Raw genomic sequence first — 21304 nt, forward strand, 5'->3', positions numbered from 1 at the left:
CACAACTGTTTCCTGCCTCAACCATTTGCTTTGATTAATTAATTGATAGTGAGGTTAATTAATTTGTACTGAGCCAGGGCTTGCCAGGGTTTAGCCCTAGAAGCTGTAGCTCAGCTCCAAGTCATTTGAAGTCATCATAAAGAAGAGTGCGGTTTTGAGTATGAAAGCTTATGCCACAGTACATTTGTTAGCTTTTTTCCAGTGCCATGGGACATTTTGTTTTTCTGGCTACATTAGACTCTCACAGCTGCCAGTCTAGAATCTCTGCTTGCTCAGCACATACACAAGGCACCTCTCCCATATATCCCAGCACAATCACAGCCAATCTGTACTCATCTGGCATTAGTTAGAAGGGTTTTCAGGTTAGAAAGCATAATTTCTTGACGACATAAACCCAACACTTTTGTTTTAAAAAGTAAGCCCTAAAATACAAGTTAGATGTTATTTGCATGTGTGTGGTGAAACTCTGTCTCCTCCTTCTGAGTGCTTTCCCCCTATGGGATTGTTTCAAAAGTACAGTACCCCCTGCTAATACCACTGGTTCCACTTGACATTAATGTCCCAAAGCCAATTGGGATGATGTTACATGCATTTTTATGTAATCTTTTGTTTCTCTGCTTCTGAGAGGTCCTTTAAAAGCACACGTTTGGGGCAAGCATTTGAACCAGCAAGATACTCCTGCCTTTGTTTTGTTTGTTTTCAAATATATGACCAACTGCAGCTTTCCGTTGCTTGTCTCCATTTTCTCGGTGACCTTTTGAAAACGTATTTGTTACAGACCCCTTTAGATGAAGGTTCTGTTCTTGGCTTTGCTCTCTTTGTGCCCTTTGTTCTGAAGGGCACAAGGAAGAGGAGGAGAGTCTTTGTTTCTAGAGAGCTTTGTTGCCTCCTGCTGTGAGTCTCCCAGACCTCTGCTTTTGACATCAAAGATGCTTTGAGAGCAGCAGTGACATCACACAGAGGGAGGAGTTCCACTGAAGACAGCAGGAGCATCTAACACCGAGTGAAAAGAGTTTTGGCAGATGCAGGAAGGGAATGCCTTGTGGTTTGCTACTGCTGACTACCATTGTCAGTGCAGCAACCAGAAGAAGGAAGGCATGCAAGGAGCACACTGCCCCCTTGTTCTGTCTCAGTTAAAAGAATGGGATGCAGGAATGAGATAACTGACAGGGATGAGCTACAAGTTATCATTGAGACAGCATGTGTTCTCTTGGATAAAGCAACAATAAGTGGATCAATGTGGGGTTCGCCTTTAAGATTATTGTCCTTGCTAATTTTCTCAATATTTATGGGGTTATGGCTTCCTATCTGCAAAATCAAATGAGCATAATGTCTTTCTAAGTCATTTACTGGTGATGAATGTGTGTAAACATGTGAACTAGAGGGGAAGAGAGAGAGATTGAAACATCATCCATAACCGTAGCATTCATATGGGACCTACTGAACAGATATGGTATCTAAGTAGACAGATTCTGACAGAGAGATCGATAACACTGTCAGTTCACAGTTGCTAAAGATGGAGAGATAGTTGTACGGTAGTCAGCTAATGTGCTAGGTGGATGCCATAGATAGGTGAATAGAACAACAGATGGGAGCTTTGAGAACCTTGGATGCTAAGTGAGCATAGTGATCATTACTATTACTACACAGTGGTTTGCCTTGTGCCCTTTCTGTTATGCTGTGCTCCCCTTGAACTGGGCAGCAGTTGCAGAACCTTCCCTGTGTTTCCGGGGCAGGGAATGCTGTGTGATGACTGGTTCCCCACCTGCTACCTGGCGTACATATTCTAATGACACTTGAAAAAGAAATCAGGCAGCTGGTCAGGTTGAATTGCGAACATTTAACTAAGGGAGAAGTGGACTAGAGATTTCCTCACTTGAAGAAAATCTCTGTGCTGTAAAAATCATCCTTACAGATCCTGCAACCCCCCATGGAAGGCACACTGGGTGGGCGGGTATGCTGTTGTTGGGAGACCCTCACTGGTTTCAGAAGGGGTTAGTTCTTCTGAGGATTTAAATGTTAGATTGTAAGCTTCTTGAGGCAGGAAAATGTTTCTTCTTCTACATGTAAGTGAATAGTTTCATATTAATTATTAGGGTTGCAAACCTCCTGATGGTAGCTGGAGAACTACTACTATGACAACTGATCTACAAGCAACAGTAGACCTTGGAAGGCCAGTTTGAAAGGTGTACTCCATGGCATCATACTCTATTGAAGTTCCCCCCCCCCACAACATCCCCCCCTTAGGCTCCAATCCCAACATTTCTAGATATTTTCCAGAACTGGCAACCCAATTAATAATTAATGGAACCAGGGGATTCCATTTTGATACAAGGTTCTAGCTTTGTAACATGTTATCTTAGAAATATGTTGCCAATGACATTTATTTGACAAATGCCAGTAAGGCTTTGTCATATGAATCTGGGTACTAAAATCAATATCTAGGACAATCATCTTTAAGAGGCCTTCCAGTCATTGGGCATAACTGCACATCTTTAGGTTGGACTGTGGCCAGAATTTGGTGTTTGAATGTGAATTGGTTAACAATATAGCATGGCAGAAATGGGACTAAAAATGAGTACAAAGGCAACATGCTGATATGTTTGTGAAATTCACTATCTTCTTTTTTTCCCCTTTTTAAAAAGGTTATTACTTTGAAATTCCATCTATTGGGGCCATTCGAATTAACACACAGGTAAGAAAAAACGCTGGTGAGTCCAACATTTCTTTCTAACCTAAAGAAAGTCTGCCTCCTTCTAACCTACCATTCTGCATAATATATGGCAAAGGATGTAAACAAATGACTTTTCTTGAAATGTTTTTTTTCATTAGGTTGCTTGTATATTATGTGTAATTTTGGTATTAAAGGAATATGGTCCACACACACACACACATGTATACACCAGACCAATAGTAACCTATTTCAACAGATGCCATCCTCATCTTACAAAAGAAAGAAAGAACTGAAGTGGACAAAATTTAGTCTCCACTTTTTGGAAGTTTGTTATTAAACATACATGCAGTTAGGCATCTTATAGTATGTGTAACAATAAAAACTAAGAAATATTTAAAAACACCTAAAAATATACAGAAATTTGTCCTAGAAATACAGAATCTTGACTAATCCTGTCCGTAAGGTTTATGGAGATATCAGAACATACTCTTCAAAACAAAGTCATCACTAGCCCTTCTAAATGCCAATAGTGCAAAGGCCTTTCACACCATTCCAAAGAAAGCCACTGAGTGCTGAAGATGCACCCAATATCTTTGTCGTGCTAGTAGAGTGAACAGAGTAGATTGGTGATTCTTATACAGAATATTTCAGTTCTAGAACATATGCATGATTCAGAATGGATGACAGAAAATTATGTGACTTTTAAAGCTCACCTCATGACAGAAAAAAGCTAACAACATTTCCTTCTTCAATATGTCTTACATTAAGGCCTTATGCGGCCCGGGGCCCTCGTATCTTCGAGACCGCATCACCCCATACGTCCCTGTACGGCCTCTTCGTTCAGCGGAGGCCAATTTACTGGTGGTCCCTAGCCCCTCAATGATACGGCAGGCCTCCACGCGGGCCAGGGCCTTTACAGCTCTGGCCCCGGCCTGGTGGAACGCTCTTCCACCAGCTGTCCGGGCCCTGCGGAACCTCACTGAATTCCGCAGGGCCTGTAAGACGGAGTTGTTCCGCCGGGCCTTTGGAGGGACCAGCCGTTGATGGTGCCCCCCCCCCCCGGTCCTTTACATCTGGGCCTCTTGCCATCTTGGGACTTGCCGTTCCTCCCTCTTGAGAGAGGATTTTGGAAAAATGGGGCTGCTGGACGCCATTCTTACTTATTAGACTTTATTTTTATCGCTGCTTTTAAAGGTTTTAGTCGTTTTATCTTTATATGTGACTGTCTGTTGTACACCGCCCAGAGCCCTTCGGGGATGGGGCGGTATAAAAGTTGAAATAAATAATAAATAAAAAATAATTAGGGGTAAATTGCATGTTCATCCTAAAAAGACACAGAATTTAACTTTCAGCCCAATCCAGATGAGGGGGAGCTCCACAGCAGCTGGGGAGGCTCCTCCAATGGATTGGGAAATGCCTGCTTAATCTCCATTTTAAAAATGACTTATGCCACATGTTTTTATAGTGTAAGTTAAAAGGCCATGCCGGTGGAAGCCGAGTACTGTTGGCTCCATCCCCGGGAATGCCTCTGGCCCAGGGGTCTGCAACCTGCGGCTCTCCAGATGTTCATGGACTACAAATCCCATCAGCCCCTGCCAGCTGGGAATTATAGTCCATGAACATCTGGAGAGCCGCAGGTTGCAGACCCCTGCTCTAGCCTACCCATAGCTGTGCTTGCATTCACCTTTACGCTGACACAGCTCTGGGGGCTGAAGCCTCTTCTGAGTTGGGCACCATGGAGTTCCAGAGTGTCCACCTGCCAGGGAGGCTTTTTGCTCTTTCCACCAGCATAAGTGCCACTTATGTTGGTGGGGTGGGCAAATGCATTGTCACGGGCCTGCACCATTCCAACAGTCCATTCCACCACAATCCCATCTGGATTGGGCTGCTAATGACCTTATGGATCTGATGGCACATGTGTATTAAGTAGCTGAATCCTACTTACTTACATTATTTATAGTTTGTCTTTCTTACATAGACTCAAAGTGGATTAAACATAGTGAGTTAGAACAGTTAACTTTCATTAACCAATTCATTAGTATTGTAGAAATCTGGAACCAACTGGAAAGAACTGAAACACAAACTAAGCATTAACATGGCACATTAAGCAGTGCAAAAATTTCTCAATAGAATCCTACTTTCAGTAAGCTGTACACAGCAGTATAAACCACAGTCCCTAATCATTTATCCAAGTAACTTTGTAAACCATTTGATACAGTGCAACCCTATTACCTTTGCAAAAAGGCCCTCTTGAGTAATTCAGTTTTGCATAATTCACAGAAAGCAAAAAGAGTGGGGCCTTCTTGACCTTATTGGGCAAGAGATGGGGACTACAATGGAGAAAACGTGTATCTGGGCAGTTGTTAATTTTGCCTGTTTGCAGACTGGCACCTGCTGAAGCCCTTGATGTGAACAAAAAAATTTTGATGGTGCATAGGAAGAGAGATAGTCACACAGGGCCATAGCAGTGATTTTGCATCTATCCTCAAAGTTGCTGGTTGTTTATACCACAAGAGGGCATTGGCCAAGTCTGTGTGAATTGTGCAAAATGTACAATACACTTTCTTCTACTAAATCAGAGGAAATAGTACATTTTCATGAAAGTAAGCAGCTCTTTCACTGGGCCAGACTGTTGGCCCATGATTTAGTTGCTAGTAGAAACTCTCCATGAACACAGAGAGGTCTTTCCCGGCCTTGTTGTCCCTTGCTTTCCCAGTCTTGCTGTGTCTTACCTGGTGATGCCTGATGATAAAGTTGGAGTTTGCAGTGAGATGACAGGTCAGTGGTGGTGGAGACAGAAGATTCTTTGATTATTATGATGACAGGAAAAGGTCTGGGTGCCTTCATGACTAGGAAGAAGGGAAAAGATGCTCTTTGCTGGAACAGGACATCCTTTCCAGCTGAAAGAGATAACTCCAACTTAACACTCAGATTGGCTGGATGCCCCTGAGTACACATGGGGGTAAGGTTTGATAAGGGGAGGGGTTGTTCTTTCATTTGGGGCCTCCTTTGGTTTTTTCCCCCCTCTTGATTGGGAACTCCCTCTTGGTTGGGAACTCCAAGAAAAGAATGATGTGAAAGGCGGGTTCAGTTGCACTAGGGCTGGGGCATCTTGCATCTACCCAGATCAGATGCATCATGGATTGTTAGTACTTCAGATAAAACCTGCCTTTTTGTTTATTCTCCTTCATGTCCCTAGATCCTGACTATGGAAACACCCTGAGTTTGTGCCTTGGACAAATAAAGTGTTGTTTAACTGAAGAGAGTCTACGCAAGTCCTCAGCCACCTGTGTGGCTCCTTGACATGCTATTGAACAATCCCCTTGCAAAGTTGGCTTCAGGCAACCATGCTAGAGAGAGGGGGACTGGATTTTACCCAAAGTGGAAGTGACTGCGGGGGGAGGGGAAGAGGGGCTAGTCTTGCCCCCAGCATGATAAAGTCCACATCAGGATCATTACATGCAAAATATGTGCTCTGACACTGAGCTATGGAATTGTTCTTACCCAAAGTTGATTGCATCAAAAGCCGTGCTGTGAGCAGACCACTACTGTAGATTCAGACACTGAGCACACTGTTCAGCAGATAATCCTCATTACTAACTCATATGACCTTGTTTTTCCAGCACCAGTTCTTCCTGAATTACAGAGCCCTATCCTCCCTATGTACAATCTTATATTCTTTCACCCTTGGAAACATACATATTCACATATTGCTTGACTAATAGCCTAATGTGCTCCAGCGCAGATTTGTCCATGGAGAAAACATGTGCTTGTTATGTGGACTTGTATTTATATGGCTAGTTATTACCACTTCGTGCTTGAATCAGCAGCATGCACAAGAACAAACCAAACTGCTCGATCTATCAAGCTATTAGAGTCGACAAGTGGTGTGCAAAAGAGGGAGCTTGGGATGAGTTATTAGTGCTCTGAAAATGGGGTGACGAGGCAGAGCTAATAGCTTTCCATTCAAATGATGCCTAAATCTTCAGGCCAAAAGCCAACGGGAAATGGGGAGTGGGGGGGAGGAGGGAAGAGAGAAGCAGACAATAAACCAAAGAAATGGAGAAAGGAAAAACCTAAACTGAAACAAAGGCATTGCATGTTAGAAATGTTTATAGTTTATGGAATGAGCCTGTCAATTCTCTCTGTAAGTGAATAATCCATAGTTTCTCCCTTGTCATGTTACTCAAATTAGTACATATGTGCCAGGCCAGTAATGTGCAGAGGTATCCCCCTCCAAGCACTGGCTAAGCACATGTACTGTTAATCGCTTAAAGACTTGGGAACACTTTGCTTATATATGTAGAGGTGCAGATTCAGATCAGCACTCAGAAAAATGAGGGGGAAAGGCTCTTAAACAAAAGGGATTTTTAATTTGCTAACAAAAAAATAAACCAAAGGATCTAAGCAATACAGGACAATGGCAATGATAACAAAATACAGAATTAGAAACATAGCAGTAATAAAACACAAAACCTTTCCCTAAAATTGCTGTCTATCTAAAAACTGTCAGGGGAAAATATGACACATGAGTATGCCCTGAAGAGAAGTGGTAGAAGGGGAGGTGTCCTTGGCAGCCAAGAAGCTGTGTCAGGAGGTACAACTGGCTAGGCAGACTTCCAGTTGCGAGCAAGACCAAGCTAGATGCAAGCTCGGAACTCACCTTTGGATTTAATTTTGTTATCCCATGGGACTCCACCTATTCTTCCCAAACAAGGGGGAGAAGTCAGAGCAATATTTGCTTACCTGGAAAGCCTGGGTATCTTGTTTGGAGGAGCCCACACTGGGAAAACTGAGGGCACCGGGTGCATGTGCAGACAGCTACCAAATGAAGGTGAGCTGTTGTTTGGCCGTCTTGCAGTTTCCCCAAGAAGCATCTTTGGATGCTACAAAAATGGTTTTGAAATGAAATGGATGGTGTGTCACAAGAGGAAAGGAGGTGGGTGTGACTGAGAGACACTTCTGTAAGACAAGTGTTGGGAGAAGCAACAAAGAGAGAAGTTGCAGGAGTTGATTTTGAAAGTATAAGACACAACATGATGAAAGATGGGCCAAGTGGAGAAGTAGTTGAAGATAAATGAAAGAGACTTGGCAAACAAAAGACATACTGAAGGAAGATTCTAACAGTCAATCAAAAGGAAATTAAATTGGACTTTTTAAAAAGGGGAAGTGATAAACTTAAAGACTGTGTAAAGGGTGAGAGAACTTCTGGGTTTGAACCAGCAGGAACAACGGTTATTGATAAGGGAATAGATTGATAAGGGAATAGATTGATAAGGGAATAAGGGAATAGATTGATAAGGGAATAGATTGATAAGGGAATTTACAAAGTTGCTTGTAAAACAATACAATGTCAAAGCTAAGGAAAAACAGCATACTGTATAAGTTGAATAAATTAGAGACTGATGCAAAGTTGGACCAAGTATTGAAAATGATGACCTCTGTGTAAAAAGAAACAATGGCTAGTTTTAATAGATGGGAAGTTGACGAGATCTGAGGCTAAATTTAATAAAATAGATGAAGAAACAATGGAATTAAAGAAGGATATGACACAAATTAAGAACATTTAGGAAGAAGTAAACACAGGAATGTAAGGAAATGAGCAAAAAGGAAAAATGGAATATAAAATGAAAAATTTAGAAGGAGAAATGGAAAAATTGGAGAATCAGATGGTAATAATGGAACTGAAACAAAAAGAAAATATATTAAGACTGTGGGGAGTATGAAAGAAGGAAGAAATGTGAGAAATAAAATTATTTAAAAATCTTTGAAAAGATATGGATACAGAGGAAGGATATAAGTAAAATAATAAAATGGCAGAAAAAGAGAGAGAGAGAGAGATGTTTTGATCTGTTTCTCCAAAAAGAGAACAAGGGATGACATTTTGAAGAGAAATTCAAAAGCCAAGATGAAAGTTTTGAAGAGGCTACAATTACATTAATCTCAAAAGAAGACCAAGACCTCAGTAATATAAAAATTATCAATGTATTTCATTATTAAGCACAGATTACAAACTATTTGCAGCAATTTGTTGCAAACAAATTTAAAGTGGTATTGAACAATATTATTGGAAAAGAGCAGTGCGATATTCTTCTAAATAGTCAACTGAGGGACAATGTAATATTATTGAATATTAAATAAACATGTTAAAAAGCAAGTGGTTTTAATCTTCCTAGATGCAGAAAAGGCCTTTGACAATTTATATTGGAAATTTATGACAAAAGTAATAAGCTATACGGAATGTGGAGAACATTTCCAGAAATGGATAGAAGATATCTATACAACACAATCAGTGAGATAAAATGTTTTAAGATCTGGAAGAAAGATATTTTAAATTTCATGTGGAAAGGGAAGAAGCCAAGAATCTTTGTGATAGCCAAGAATGTGGAAATTTAGGCTTACCAAATCTCAACCTTTACTACCAAGTGGTGGCTATGGTATGGTTCAAAGATTGGATGTTACTCAAAAAAATTAATTTGGAAGGCCATGATTTGTCATTTGAATGGCATGTATTTTTATGGTACAAAAAGATAAAATACGTAAAGGATTTAATGGCCATTTCATAACAAGAGCAGTAGGGAAAGTTTGGTAAAATATAAAAATAAGACAATGTTAAAAACGCATGTCCACACAAAGCAGTTTTATTAAAAAGGCAGAGGAAATACAGGTTATTTGAGATATAGGGATATCTTGAAAAACATGATGGACTCAGAAATTAAAAGATAGAGATGAAATGTTAATTAAGACAGAACAATGCCAATGGGTTTTGTACTATCAACTAAGAGAAAAGTTCAAACAGGATGAGAAAATTGGCTTTGAAATACAAGAGTGGGAACCTTTGTGTAAAGGAGAGAAATTCTTAGCTAAAAAGATGTATAAATTGTTATTAACAATGGAAGTAGAAACAGAAAGAAAAAAGATAAAATGGGCAAGACATATAGGTATAATTATTAAATCAGAAGAATGGGACAAAATTTGGGGGGGGGGGATCTGAAATTTCCATGTTGTACAAATATAAAAGATATGTTTACAAGATGTTTTACCATTGGTACCTGTATCTGGTAAAGCTAGCAAAAATGTATGTAAAGGTATCTGATATTTGTTGGAGATGCAAACAAGAGAAAGGGTCTTTTATTCATATGCAGTGGGGATGTGAGAAGGACAAACATTTTTGGTTTGATATTTATAAGTTAAGGAAAAGTATTTTGGGATATGATTTTATAATAAGATTGGAGATGTTTCTGTTAAATATGTTTGATTCTGGTAGTAGTAAGAGAAATGATAAATTGGTATGTAGATGATATCTACAGCAAGAATTTTAGTAGTGAAGAATTGGAAATCTCTTCAATGGAAGATTGGATAAATAAAATGACGGAATATGCAGGAATAGATCAATTGTCCACGTTCATGAAATACAAGAATTGGGATACCTTTCTAGAAGATTGGGACCCACTGGTGAATTATATTAAAAGCAGAAAAGATCTTCAACATCTGTCAACATGTTTACAGCACTAATGGAGAAGTAGTGTATTGTTTAGGGGGAAGTAACACATAGCTAATAAGTAACTAATATAGAGGGATAGTATAGAAGATGGAAGATTAAATCATTATTTAACTTGATAACATAGAGGTGTAAAGATGAAAACAAGTTTAAGTCCTAGCATGAAGTTTTATGAAAGGAATAGTAGATTGCTGATATTTGTAGGGAAAAAATCATTGGGAAATTGAAATTGTATAGAATTTTATTATTTTGAATTCTGTGACCATGGCTTATTAATTTGTTCATTTGTGAAAAGAAAGAAAGAAAGAAAGAAAGAAAGAAAGAAAGAAAGAAAGAAAGAAAGAAAGAAAGAAAGAAAGAAAGAAAGAAAGAAAGAAAGAAAGAAAGAAAGAAAGAAAGAAAGAAAGAAAGAAAGAAAGAAAGAAAGAAAGAAAGAGGCAAAGGGAAAGCGTAGTGCCAGGTTAGCAAAGTAAGGATTCAGAATCCAGAAGAGACAAGGGACCAACCATTGGTTTTGGACACACACTCAAAGAGGTGTCCCCTGAACTGAGGGTCTCATGGGCATCAATTGAATACAGCTGTTTTATGGACTTTTCCCATAGTCTTCAAAGCCATTGTAGGAAACACATGAATTTTATAACAGTGTAGCAGGGAGAAACCTGGCTGGTTAGATGCAGCTCTAGCTGTTGCTTTTAATGCTTAATATTTTCAACATATCAGCCAATATGACAGCCATCACATGGATCATTTTCAAGCTGTTAAGTTCTAGGCAGCTGTCGTATGCCGCATTCTAATAAAAATCTGCAGAAGTAGACAGGGGAGAAAATTAATTTAAGTTGCATTAATCTCTTATCCTGAAAAAAGGGAAAATATAACCTTTCCAAGTACATTCTTGATAAGACAAATGTCTAACATGTAACAGTAATGCAGTGAAGGACAAAGTTTTGCCACCTGGGGAAGATAGAGTTATAGTGGCTCCAAAGTGGAGTAGGACCAAGGGGCTCCTTATGTTTCTAGTTTATGTTACAATCACAATGGCCTTTGGCTATCAGCAATAAGTAAACTCAAACTCAAACTCTTTCTTGTTTCCACAGCAGGCTTCAAGCAACACTTAAAGAGTTTGTCAGATGCACTGGCCATTTTTGCACTTGCGGTTTTCTTCACTTTGCATGTATATTCCCTTCAGGTTTGATTCTCGGTTATACACGTTTTCCTCTCTTTGGCCCTCACCTGTTCTCAGATCAGATAATCCCTTGGTTTCCTAAAGCTCTTTTATTCTCCCTTTGCAGGAAAAGTGAAGGAGATGACTGTGTGTTAAGGTTTCCTAGGATTGTCTCACTCCTCCCCACCTTCCATCACCCTCCAACTCTACTGGTCACCATTTCAGGATGATAAGAAGGTTTGGGGAGGTTCCCCCACTGGCTTCTTCTTTTTTTGTCTTTCATTTAAGGTCCACTGATGGAACAGAGAACCCAGGGAAATTTACAAGGGTGGAGTAATTAACAGGACTCTTGCTGGTCTTCCTTGTCTTTCTTCCTGCTGGCTGCCACCTCTGCCTTCTTTGCTCCCTTCCCTCCCAAACCGCCTGCAAGACTTGACGTTCACTGCTCAGCATGGCAGACCGATCCCAATGGCAGACTGCTTCCTTTTCCTTATCAGCCACCTAGTTTAATGGAGGCAGGTCTGCAAATAACGTTAGATCACAGATGGCCACAAAAACACTCAAAGCAGTATACAGCCTCCTAAAGTGGCGATTGCATACCAACAACAGAGAGGGAGGTGGGCAAAATGGCAGATCAGCTCAGATGAGAGTACTCCCCTTCACAAAGGCAGATTCCACATGGGCCAAAAACAGTGGAGTGCAGTCGGCGTAAACGGAAGCCCAACTGCCCTGGGGCGTTTGGTGCTATTGGTGAGGAAGTTTCTATAACTGAGCGGCTCTGATGTCACAGAGCTGCAGAGCAAGCAGAAGAACCTTGGGAGGAAGTTGTGGGAATAGTAGAGGTTTGGAAACAGAAAGTATGAGGGAAGCAGAGAGGATGGAAAAATAGGGAAAATATGAGGAAAAATAAGAGAAAACTGAGGGAAGCAGAGAGAATGGGAAAATTTATCGTGGACCAGAAGAATGAAAGGAAAAAGAGGCCGGAAGAGATGTGCAAAAGAGGTGCAAATTCCCAGGAACTCCACAAGGTGGCTGAAGTTCACGATGAACCAGCAGTTTTTGATTGCACATCTCTAGTAAACTGTAACAAACTAAGTAGACACCACAGGTGATTGACAAAGGAATCTTGCAGGGAATGAAATCGTCATGTCTATTTGTAGTTAGAGAACAGTGGAAAGATATTTATGATTCAAGCGTATCAGTGGCAGGCTGGTGCATACATGTGCAGCTGTTGGGAAGTTAACTAGATAGCCTTTCTGGCCTCCTGAAAATCTGTGGTTGCAGATGTGCTACAGTGCCAGAATGGAAGATCTAAGGAGGTAAGATCAGGACATGAGGATGCTATTTAGAATAGACAGCAAAGAGACCGAATCAATCACTGAATCTCTTCCTCTGCCTATATACTACCACTTAAAGCTCATCAGAACCAATCACGTCTCTTTTCTGTTTCCTTCATGCCAAGCACAGGCTGCAAGACATTTATTTCCACTTGTGGCAACCTTAGTTCAACTCTTCCTCTTAACCAGCACTAAGCCAGGCCCACCTTGAAATTCCATGGTAGAGCCTGTGGCCTGAAAACACCCTGGCAGGATGGAGCTCAGCAGGATCCTGCACAATTTTATAGCAAAGTATTTAGCACATCCCCTCCCCACTCCCCCTCAGGGAACCATAAAGGTTAATAGCTCATTACTGAATATTTATTTCTGGTGACATGAGTCAGGATTTTGACAGGAGCTTCCCCTCTGGGTTGCTGATTCATTTTTCATAGAGCAGAGGGAGATAAGACAGAACAATGCAAGAGTGCCATCTGGTGGGATTCTCCCAGCCTTGTAGCCCATTATCTCTCAAAAGTCCCTGATGTCACCTTGAAAATCTTGCCTGATTTTTTATTACTGTGTAACACACGGTCACATGTACCTTTTCCCCAATGGTTTTGGTTATTTTTTAAAACCGAGGGCAATCTGAGGATGTGAAGAGTATAACCAGGTAAATTGTGGGTGGGATGGGATGATTTAACCCCCACCCCACCCCAGCTGTTGTTTTTTTCAGTTTGCATCATCCTCTAAACAAAACAGACAGAGACAAACAGAGGGAGAAAATGTCCTGAGGGAAAATGATTAAACAGCTCCTTCCTAGACCATTTCTCCACTTTTAGCCTCCAAGGCTACTTCTGTTCAATTGCAGGAACTTTAGGTGACATATCAATTCAGCCTTCAGTTAAATGAGGTTGTCTGCCTTCTTTTCCAGCTCTGTTTTGAGCACAGTCTCTTTTCATCCTTTGTTAGTTTTCCTACAATGGCCCTCGTCACCAACATCAGGAATTTTCATAGGAGAGAAACCAGCTTGAATCCTGATATTCTCCCTGACCCAGTTCTATTATATAAGATCAAGGAAGAGCCCATATAGCAAAAACGCTGACGGTCTTCTTTCCCCTGTATAGGCCTAAAAGTTGAGAGATGGGGCAGTAAAAGAAATGTATCTCTGTCTTGACTGATAATATCTGGGCCTGATGGGAACACCAGATTTTCTGTGTGTGATACATTATTTTGTTTGTTTGGCATTATAAAATTTCATTCATTTTTTTCTCTACATCTTGCTTGCATCTTTGTGGTAGGTAAAAGTAATCTTCAGATGTCGAAAGTGACCCAAAACAATGATGCATCTGCATTTCAACCTCGTGTAAATAGCATACAATGTGCCCTTTCCCCTCGTGCTCTGTTTCTTGGTCTGTGTGTGAGAAAAGATTTAAGGAATTTTAGGCTGACTGTTATGATACTTCCTAAGGGCTTTTATTTGTTTATTTATTAAGGAGTTTTATATCCCTGAAATTTTTTTGTAAAAAAAAAACACCACCGAACAGTTTTAAAAATAAGAAATCTCAACCAAAAACAACCAACATGTAAAATGGAATCAAAGCCAGCAACACAGCCAGGAACACTACTATGTCAGGCAAATGTTCCAAAAAGATTCAATATCAAATGCCTCTGAAAATTATATATATATATAATTAAATTACATATAATTAAATTACATATAATTAAATTATATGTATGTGTGTGTGTGTATATATATTAATGCCTAAGTGAAGAAAAAAAGAGGAGAGCCACTGAGAGTGCAGCTAGCCCTTTCTTCCGTGCATCCCCCTTCCTCACCATACTCACATATGAATAGAAAATTGGGAAGTTGAAAACAGGTGGGAACATGTGAAGAATTGCAGAAGAAAGGAAGCAGAGCAAAGAGCTCTTTCCCCTGTCTTCCTCTTCCCCTGCAACAAATCATTCATTCATTCATTTCATTTATTCGATTTATACCCCGCCCTCCCCCATAGGGCTCAGGATGGCAAACAACAAGCAAATAACATCAAAAAACTAATCAGATATAAAAACAGCAAAACAGCGGCATCATTAAACATATCCCCAAATACCAAATATCAAAGATGCAAGAACATCAGTAATCATGACATAACAGCATAATAACATTTCATAACACAACAGCAGAATAACATCATAACATAACAGCACAATAACAGAATATCGTATCTTAAACATAATAATATAACATAATACCGCCCTCCCGCCTTCGGGGGAGGGCGGTATATAAATATAATAAACAAACAAACAAACTACAAAGGAGAATAGACTATAAAAGGGGATTGACTACAGGAGCTACAAAACTACAGACTACCATCCCCAAACTTTTGAACACCATAGGATCCCCTCCCTATGGGAATACGCCATGAATGGGGCTATAAGATAAAATCCAGCTATGTTTCTCCTGGCCCTCCTGGAGAGTCATTAGAGGGGGCAACTGGGTTCAGATAGCTTTCTGTATGCCCAGTTCTCCCATCCTGCTGTTATTCTGGGCTGAATGAGGTGGTCTTTGGAAGATCCAGGAATGAACATAGTTGGTGTAATATTGTGAAAAGTGATCTCTGTATCAGGCAGCAATAGCTGCTTGGCAACTGTTATCCAGCAGAGCAACTGAAGTAGTTTCTGACCCATAACCAGATCATATGCCGGACTAGAGGGGAAAAAACCAATACATTTACTTACCTTATTTTTTTACTTATCCTTCTTTCAGCTCATTTAAATCAACTTATGAGCAGATCCCTCTTTTGCCAGTTCAAACTACATTAAAGGATGGCAAGAAATCATAAGCCATTTATGCATGTATACTTACCCTGCAGCTGTTGGCTTCACAGTGGGTTTTTCTTGTGGGTTTTTTGTTTACACGGGGATTATCTCCTGTGCAGTGTCACTAGCATAGCCCAGCAACCATTTTTCTGCCCGCCACTTCCTTGTTCTTTCAATGCAACCTCTGTTGGGGGAGGTTGCCTGCCACCTTTTTTGTTTTGTTTTGTTTTTGTTCTGTTTTTTACCATTTTTGGTCTAGTGTTGCTTTGCTAGCCCATGTCAATTTCATGTCAATTTCAAGGGACTATCACTCCAGTGAAAGAGCTTCTGCATTAATTTTTTAAAAAGAGAAAACCTTTTTGATCATTTTGAAATAGTGGCCTGAAGAGTGGAAGAAATTGCTGTTGTGTGGGAAGGGGAAGACAGGGAGGAGCAAGAAAACCCAAAGAAAGCTTAACACACAGTGATGTCATTCACTTTCCCTGCAAAGGGAGAGCAAATGTTGCACTTAAATAGGTTTCAAAAACTGCAGGGATTCTCTGATCTGAGAGCAGGGTGAGTTCCCAAGAAGGGGAAATATTTACTTAGCTGAGAATCGAACCTCAAGGCAAAGTACTCTCAATGCGAAGGAGACCACAAGTGCATAAATGGCCATAATGCTTGAGGTCTCTAAAATATCAGGTAGAATTGTTTGATTTCTTTAAGACTCTTTTTCTAAGTGGATAGAATTAGGTTGTCTATGGAATCAAATACCTAAAGTATTCTTTCTTAACTTCACAGACTTTTACAAATTTGTTGGCAGTGATACCTTATTTATACTACAGTCAGGTCTTATTGTGATCTAATGCAGCACGTTGCATAGACAGACACAGGTTAATAGAAATAGGATAGTTACCATAGGAAACATAACCCTTTATGCTTGTTTCCAGTTTCATACCATTCATAAGTCACCAGGTCACAGACCTCCAGGGTGTCTGTTGAGGCAGAAAAAGTGGTGGCAAGGTAGCAATTGATCCTAGGTGCAAGACAGATCCCTTCAATCTAACACAGTAATTAAGTGACTCCTTCTGTAACTTTGGGCTGATTTGGACTGATCAAAGGGGTTTAGGGTAGTCCTCCTCCCACATTTTATCCTGACAACAAATCCATGGAAGTAGGTTGGGTTGCAAGAAAGAGAATGATTGACCCAATGATGTTCATGATAGTGAGCATTGCAAACCTGGTATTCCCAATCCCAGACTGATCTTCAGACTCCTTGACCACACTGTGCATCACTCAGCAATTTATTATTGGAGGACCTGTACCTCTGTATCTGAGCCATGTCTAGCGAAAGGTATTAACTGATGGAAAAACTCTTTTTGTGATGTTTGGTGGGTAATGGCTGCTTCACACTGTAAGTCAACATTTGATGTTGTAACAATCAGGTAACAAACAAGCATTTGTGAACTTAGCCAATGGGCACAGACAGTCTTTGTGACTGGTCTTCATTCCTTGATTAGATAGATGTCCGATTTTTGCCTGTCCATGACTAGTACCTGATATTCTTAATAGAACAGGTGTTAAGGAAGTGAATGGTGGCTGCTTTTATCTTGGCATATAATAGTGCGATAACGTTTGTGAGGCAGCTGTCAGTCTTTATATGGAGTCTAGTGTAAGTGAACACAATGCCATGCCAGCTGTGAGCACCTCGATCAGTGCTTATGAATGCTGGAGCACTTTAATGCAACTATCAGGAATAAACTGGGAAGAGAACATGGCCCTAAGCTGCAGTTCGATAAGGAGGTGTTGCAGGGGTCACTCAACTCAGAGGTGCATGCAGTGGGTAATAGCTCGCCCATTGCTTCTTTCTGAAAACTGGCAACAGCATGAGAAACTGTAATTGGAGAACTAATACCAGTTTCCAGTGAAAGGTCTGAGCCAAAAGGCCCTTAAGACTCTGACATAGTTGCTAGAGTTTAATTATTCTTGCTCCAAGCACAAGCACTGATCCCCTAGGTCAGTGGCCCACTGGGATATTTCCCTGTAAGTTAAATAGCCCGTCTGCTCCTGGAAGTCATGTGTAATTCTAGCATTATTATTTGTAAGGATGCATGTAGCTGTGCATGTACTATGCGTCCATCTTCAATACTGAGGTATATTGTATGCTGTTCCTTTACTCGCAAGCTAACATAATTATGTAGATTAGTGTGAGGATGCCTGTGTTAGTATGCAAATTAAAGGAGGGATCATAGCTCCTTGGTAGAGTATCTGGTTTCAGTGCAGAAGGTCCCAGGCTTAATCCCTGCTCTCCAGTTAAAAGGATCAGGTAGTAGGTGATGCAGAAGACCTCCGCCTGAGACCTGAAGAAGTACTGCCAGTCAGAGTAGATAATATTGACATTGATGGGCCAGTGATCTGTCTCGGTATAAGGCAATTTCTTAAGTTCATGTTATTGCATGCACATATGGATGTAGGATTATATATTCAGAAATAATTGTACTCATGCACCATTCTCTGTTTTAATCACTCACCAGTTATGTACAGAAACACGATCACCCCTAAACCAACAAGTGGATGTGTTTTTATCTCAGTTTAACTGCACTCCTTTGAAGCTATCACACAGTTTTTGCACCACTATTACCACTGTTTTTTCCCTTGGTTCACACTGCTCTGTTCAAAGTTTCAGGCATCATTGGAAAGAGAAGAGAAACGGATTGGGAGCAACAGGGCACAGTTGATAATTACATGTACAGCAGGGACTTGTTCTAATGAATACTTCATCCCGCATGGAACATCTGCTGCCTCTCACTGGGAGCATCACAGCAGGCCTTGCCACAGACTGAGGAGTGGGTCAATGCATACACTCCCTCCTTGGCAGCTTTGAAGGCTCTGCTGGGACTTGCCAGGAAACTGACTGGCTGACTTCTCACTGGGCTTTGTGGCATGCTGGCCTCTTCCCCTGGTGCAGCCTCTTCAAGTGACTGTCTGTCCTTCCAAAGGGCCAGTCAGATGATCTGAACCCTTCTGATTAAACAAAAACAGAAGGAGAGGAATCTGGGATTCTTCAAATTATTCTAGAGCTGGAAATTAAATGTCAAGCTTTTGTTTGTCTTCTGAATGGATCCTTCCTCCCCACTCCTCTGCTTCTTTAAATATTTTTTAAAAACTACATGAAGCAATATAGCAAGAAAAATATGACTTCTTCTTTCTCATAGAATGATGGGCTGAATTTCTTGTCCAAATAGAATATTTAAACTGTTTGCAAAGAGTGCATCAACTGTTTGAGCACATATTACCTGAAAGCTTCCGTAAGCCTGTAAGGACAAGCTCTTGGAAGCATAAACCTCAAGGAAGGCAAGGAGAGTTTGACTATACCCTTTTCAGGATAAAGATGACAGAAGATATGTGAATTCATCCACCATATCCTGGACCATCTTTGTTCTAGAAAGCTCTGCCCTGGAGACAGAACTAAGTAGGCACTGAAAAGGGTTCTATAGTATGAGCTGTCTCTTTTATCAAGAGCTGCAATTGTTTACTAGTAGTAATTAAGAGAGTTAGACAAAGGAGTCCTAGATGTAAATCTCTGCTCAGCTCATGAAGCTCACTCGATCCATTTGGGCCCGTTGCTCTCCTTCAACCTAACCTGCGTCACAGGGATGTTGGTGAAAGATAAATATGGGATGACTGTGTGTGTCCATTTATGAGGAATGGAATGGAATTTTCTTAGACAATGGAAGTCAAAGTTTTAAGGCCTGATATTTATCACCAGCCTTCAAATTAAGTTTGGAATATACCTAGATATTTTTGGGGTGGAGCTTGGGGAGGATGAGGTTTGGAGAGGGGAGGATATAATGAGGAATAATGCCAGAGAGTCCACCTTCCAACGTGACTGTTTTCTCCAGATGAACTAATCTCTGTCACCTGGAAATAATTTTGATCTATTGTGATCTCTAGCCATCATCTGGATATTGGCAAATTTACCTCAAATATATGCTGCAACTGACCTTATAGGCCCAAAACAGTTCATCTTCTTAATACCTGACCTTGGGAAATCCTTGCTTGTGTGTTCAGCACAATGATATACACCAATACTAATCTATTGGATGGGGGTGGGAATTGTGTGCTATCAGTGGTGGGATTCAGCAGGTTCACATCACTTCGGCAGAACCGGTTGTTATAAGGGTGCTTGTAAACAACCACTTGTTAAATTATTTGAATCTCATAACCAGAACTGGTTGTTAAATGATTTGAATCCCACCACTGAGTGTTATCATTCCTTCTGTGAAGTGGAGGAGAAAGGTCAGTGAGGAGAAACCCACTGCAAGATACGAGGGGAGGGGGAATAATTTTTGGTGCCATAATCCTGTTTGCAATGCTCAAGGAAACCAGTAAAGTGCGTAAACAACACATTAATGATAATGCATTATGTAGTTGTTTTTTTAAAAAAAATGCACAGAAAAATGCAGAGTGAGAGTGGGGAGGTAACAGGTGTGATGGGGAGGCATGGATTTACCCGGTGGATAATAGGGAGGTGTGGATTTCCACAAAGAACAAATTTTGGGGAAGCATTTATGAATGCTTTGGAAGCAAAAATGGGAAAATCACAACTAGAATCTGAACTAACTCTAGATGGAGCCAAAGAGCCCCATCCAAAGAGGAGACTGAATCTGCTTGTGGGAGAAGTGTGCTAGTTAATTTGCCCTCCCTGGGGCACTTGCCTTGGTGGAGGGGAGAATCTGGCAGCGTGCAGCCACTGTGGGTCCCATACCACCCACCCAACTCCAGCCAGTGCTGGGGGAAGAGTCTATGTTAGTTGGCTTCCTCCTGGCCATTCAGCATGCTACGCCAGCAGGCTGAAATTCAGACATACGTCTAGGAAGCCCAACAGGGCTTCCTTGCCAGCAGGGAAGGTTTCACACTTGGGCTTCACACTGGGAAGTCTCTTTGCAAGAAGTGAGGCAGAGTGGCGCAGCCCCAGCACTGTTGTTGGCTGCCTGGACTTGTGAATGAGGCTCATAGAGAAGGGGGAAAGTGCAATTTTAGAAGGGGACATTTCCATAAAAAATGAGACATGCAAAACAGTTAATCACAAAATTAACTTAATTCAATTTCACACAAAGCTAACATAAGCATATAATGTAGGTTTCAATCATTTTGAGGCTGTGTAACTGTGTTAAAAGTGATGACTTTGACACATGTTCAGCGCAGCTTACTGCTAGATAAGTGTGCCCAAGATTTCAGCCTCAGCTTTGGTCTCCAGCTTTTTGGAAGTGATAAGAGTTTTTTTTAAAAAAAATTCTTAGCACGCTTAAAAAAGAAATTTATCATTGTTCTTTGATGTAAATGACAATGGATAAAAATACTATTTGACCATATAGTGTGCCTGCACCCACAATCATAGATATATGCACTAACTATCCACTATCAACTTATTCTTGTTGATTAAAAAAACCTATCCAATTTTTACCAGCAGCTCCATCAGGAATAGTTTTCTTATTTGTTTATTGATTGATTGTCAAACTCAGGATTGAATCTGGAGCATTAGGTTATACAAACTGGAAAATATCTCTTGGCTACTGTCGCCCAATTGTGTTATTGTTCAATATTGGCTGCTTAATTCCTAACACCTTTAATGCTTGTTTGAAAGGATTTGTCTCAAGACATACCGTGGGAGAAATAAACATGGATGGCATTTAATCAGCCTGTCTCTCAGCAAAGCCTTACATTAGCAAATAGCCATTGTGTTATTTTCATTTATGCGCAAACCAGACAACAAGTGTGCTCAAATCAAATAATCACAATTAACTGTATTGTCAGCTGCCTTAAGTCTCTTGTCCACTTATGGCAACCAGTGA

General features: G+C 40.6%; 1 protein-coding gene across 3 annotated transcripts in view; it reads left to right on the top strand.

Annotated features, from left to right (window-relative positions):
- CACNA2D2 (calcium voltage-gated channel auxiliary subunit alpha2delta 2) overlaps positions 1 to 21304 on the top strand; it is a 719552-nt gene that overhangs the window by 624491 nt on the left and 73757 nt on the right. For all 3 annotated transcript variants that reach the window (XM_048488253.1, XM_048488254.1, XM_048488255.1), the window contains one exon: positions 2646 to 2695. In XM_048488253.1, the coding sequence (XP_048344210.1) occupies positions 2646 to 2695 (50 nt within the window). The remainder of the gene's footprint in view (positions 1 to 2645; positions 2696 to 21304) is intronic.

Source organism: Sphaerodactylus townsendi, linkage group LG03 (assembly GCF_021028975.2).
Source record: "Sphaerodactylus townsendi isolate TG3544 linkage group LG03, MPM_Stown_v2.3, whole genome shotgun sequence".
Classification (NCBI taxonomy): domain Eukaryota; kingdom Metazoa; phylum Chordata; class Lepidosauria; order Squamata; family Sphaerodactylidae; genus Sphaerodactylus; species Sphaerodactylus townsendi.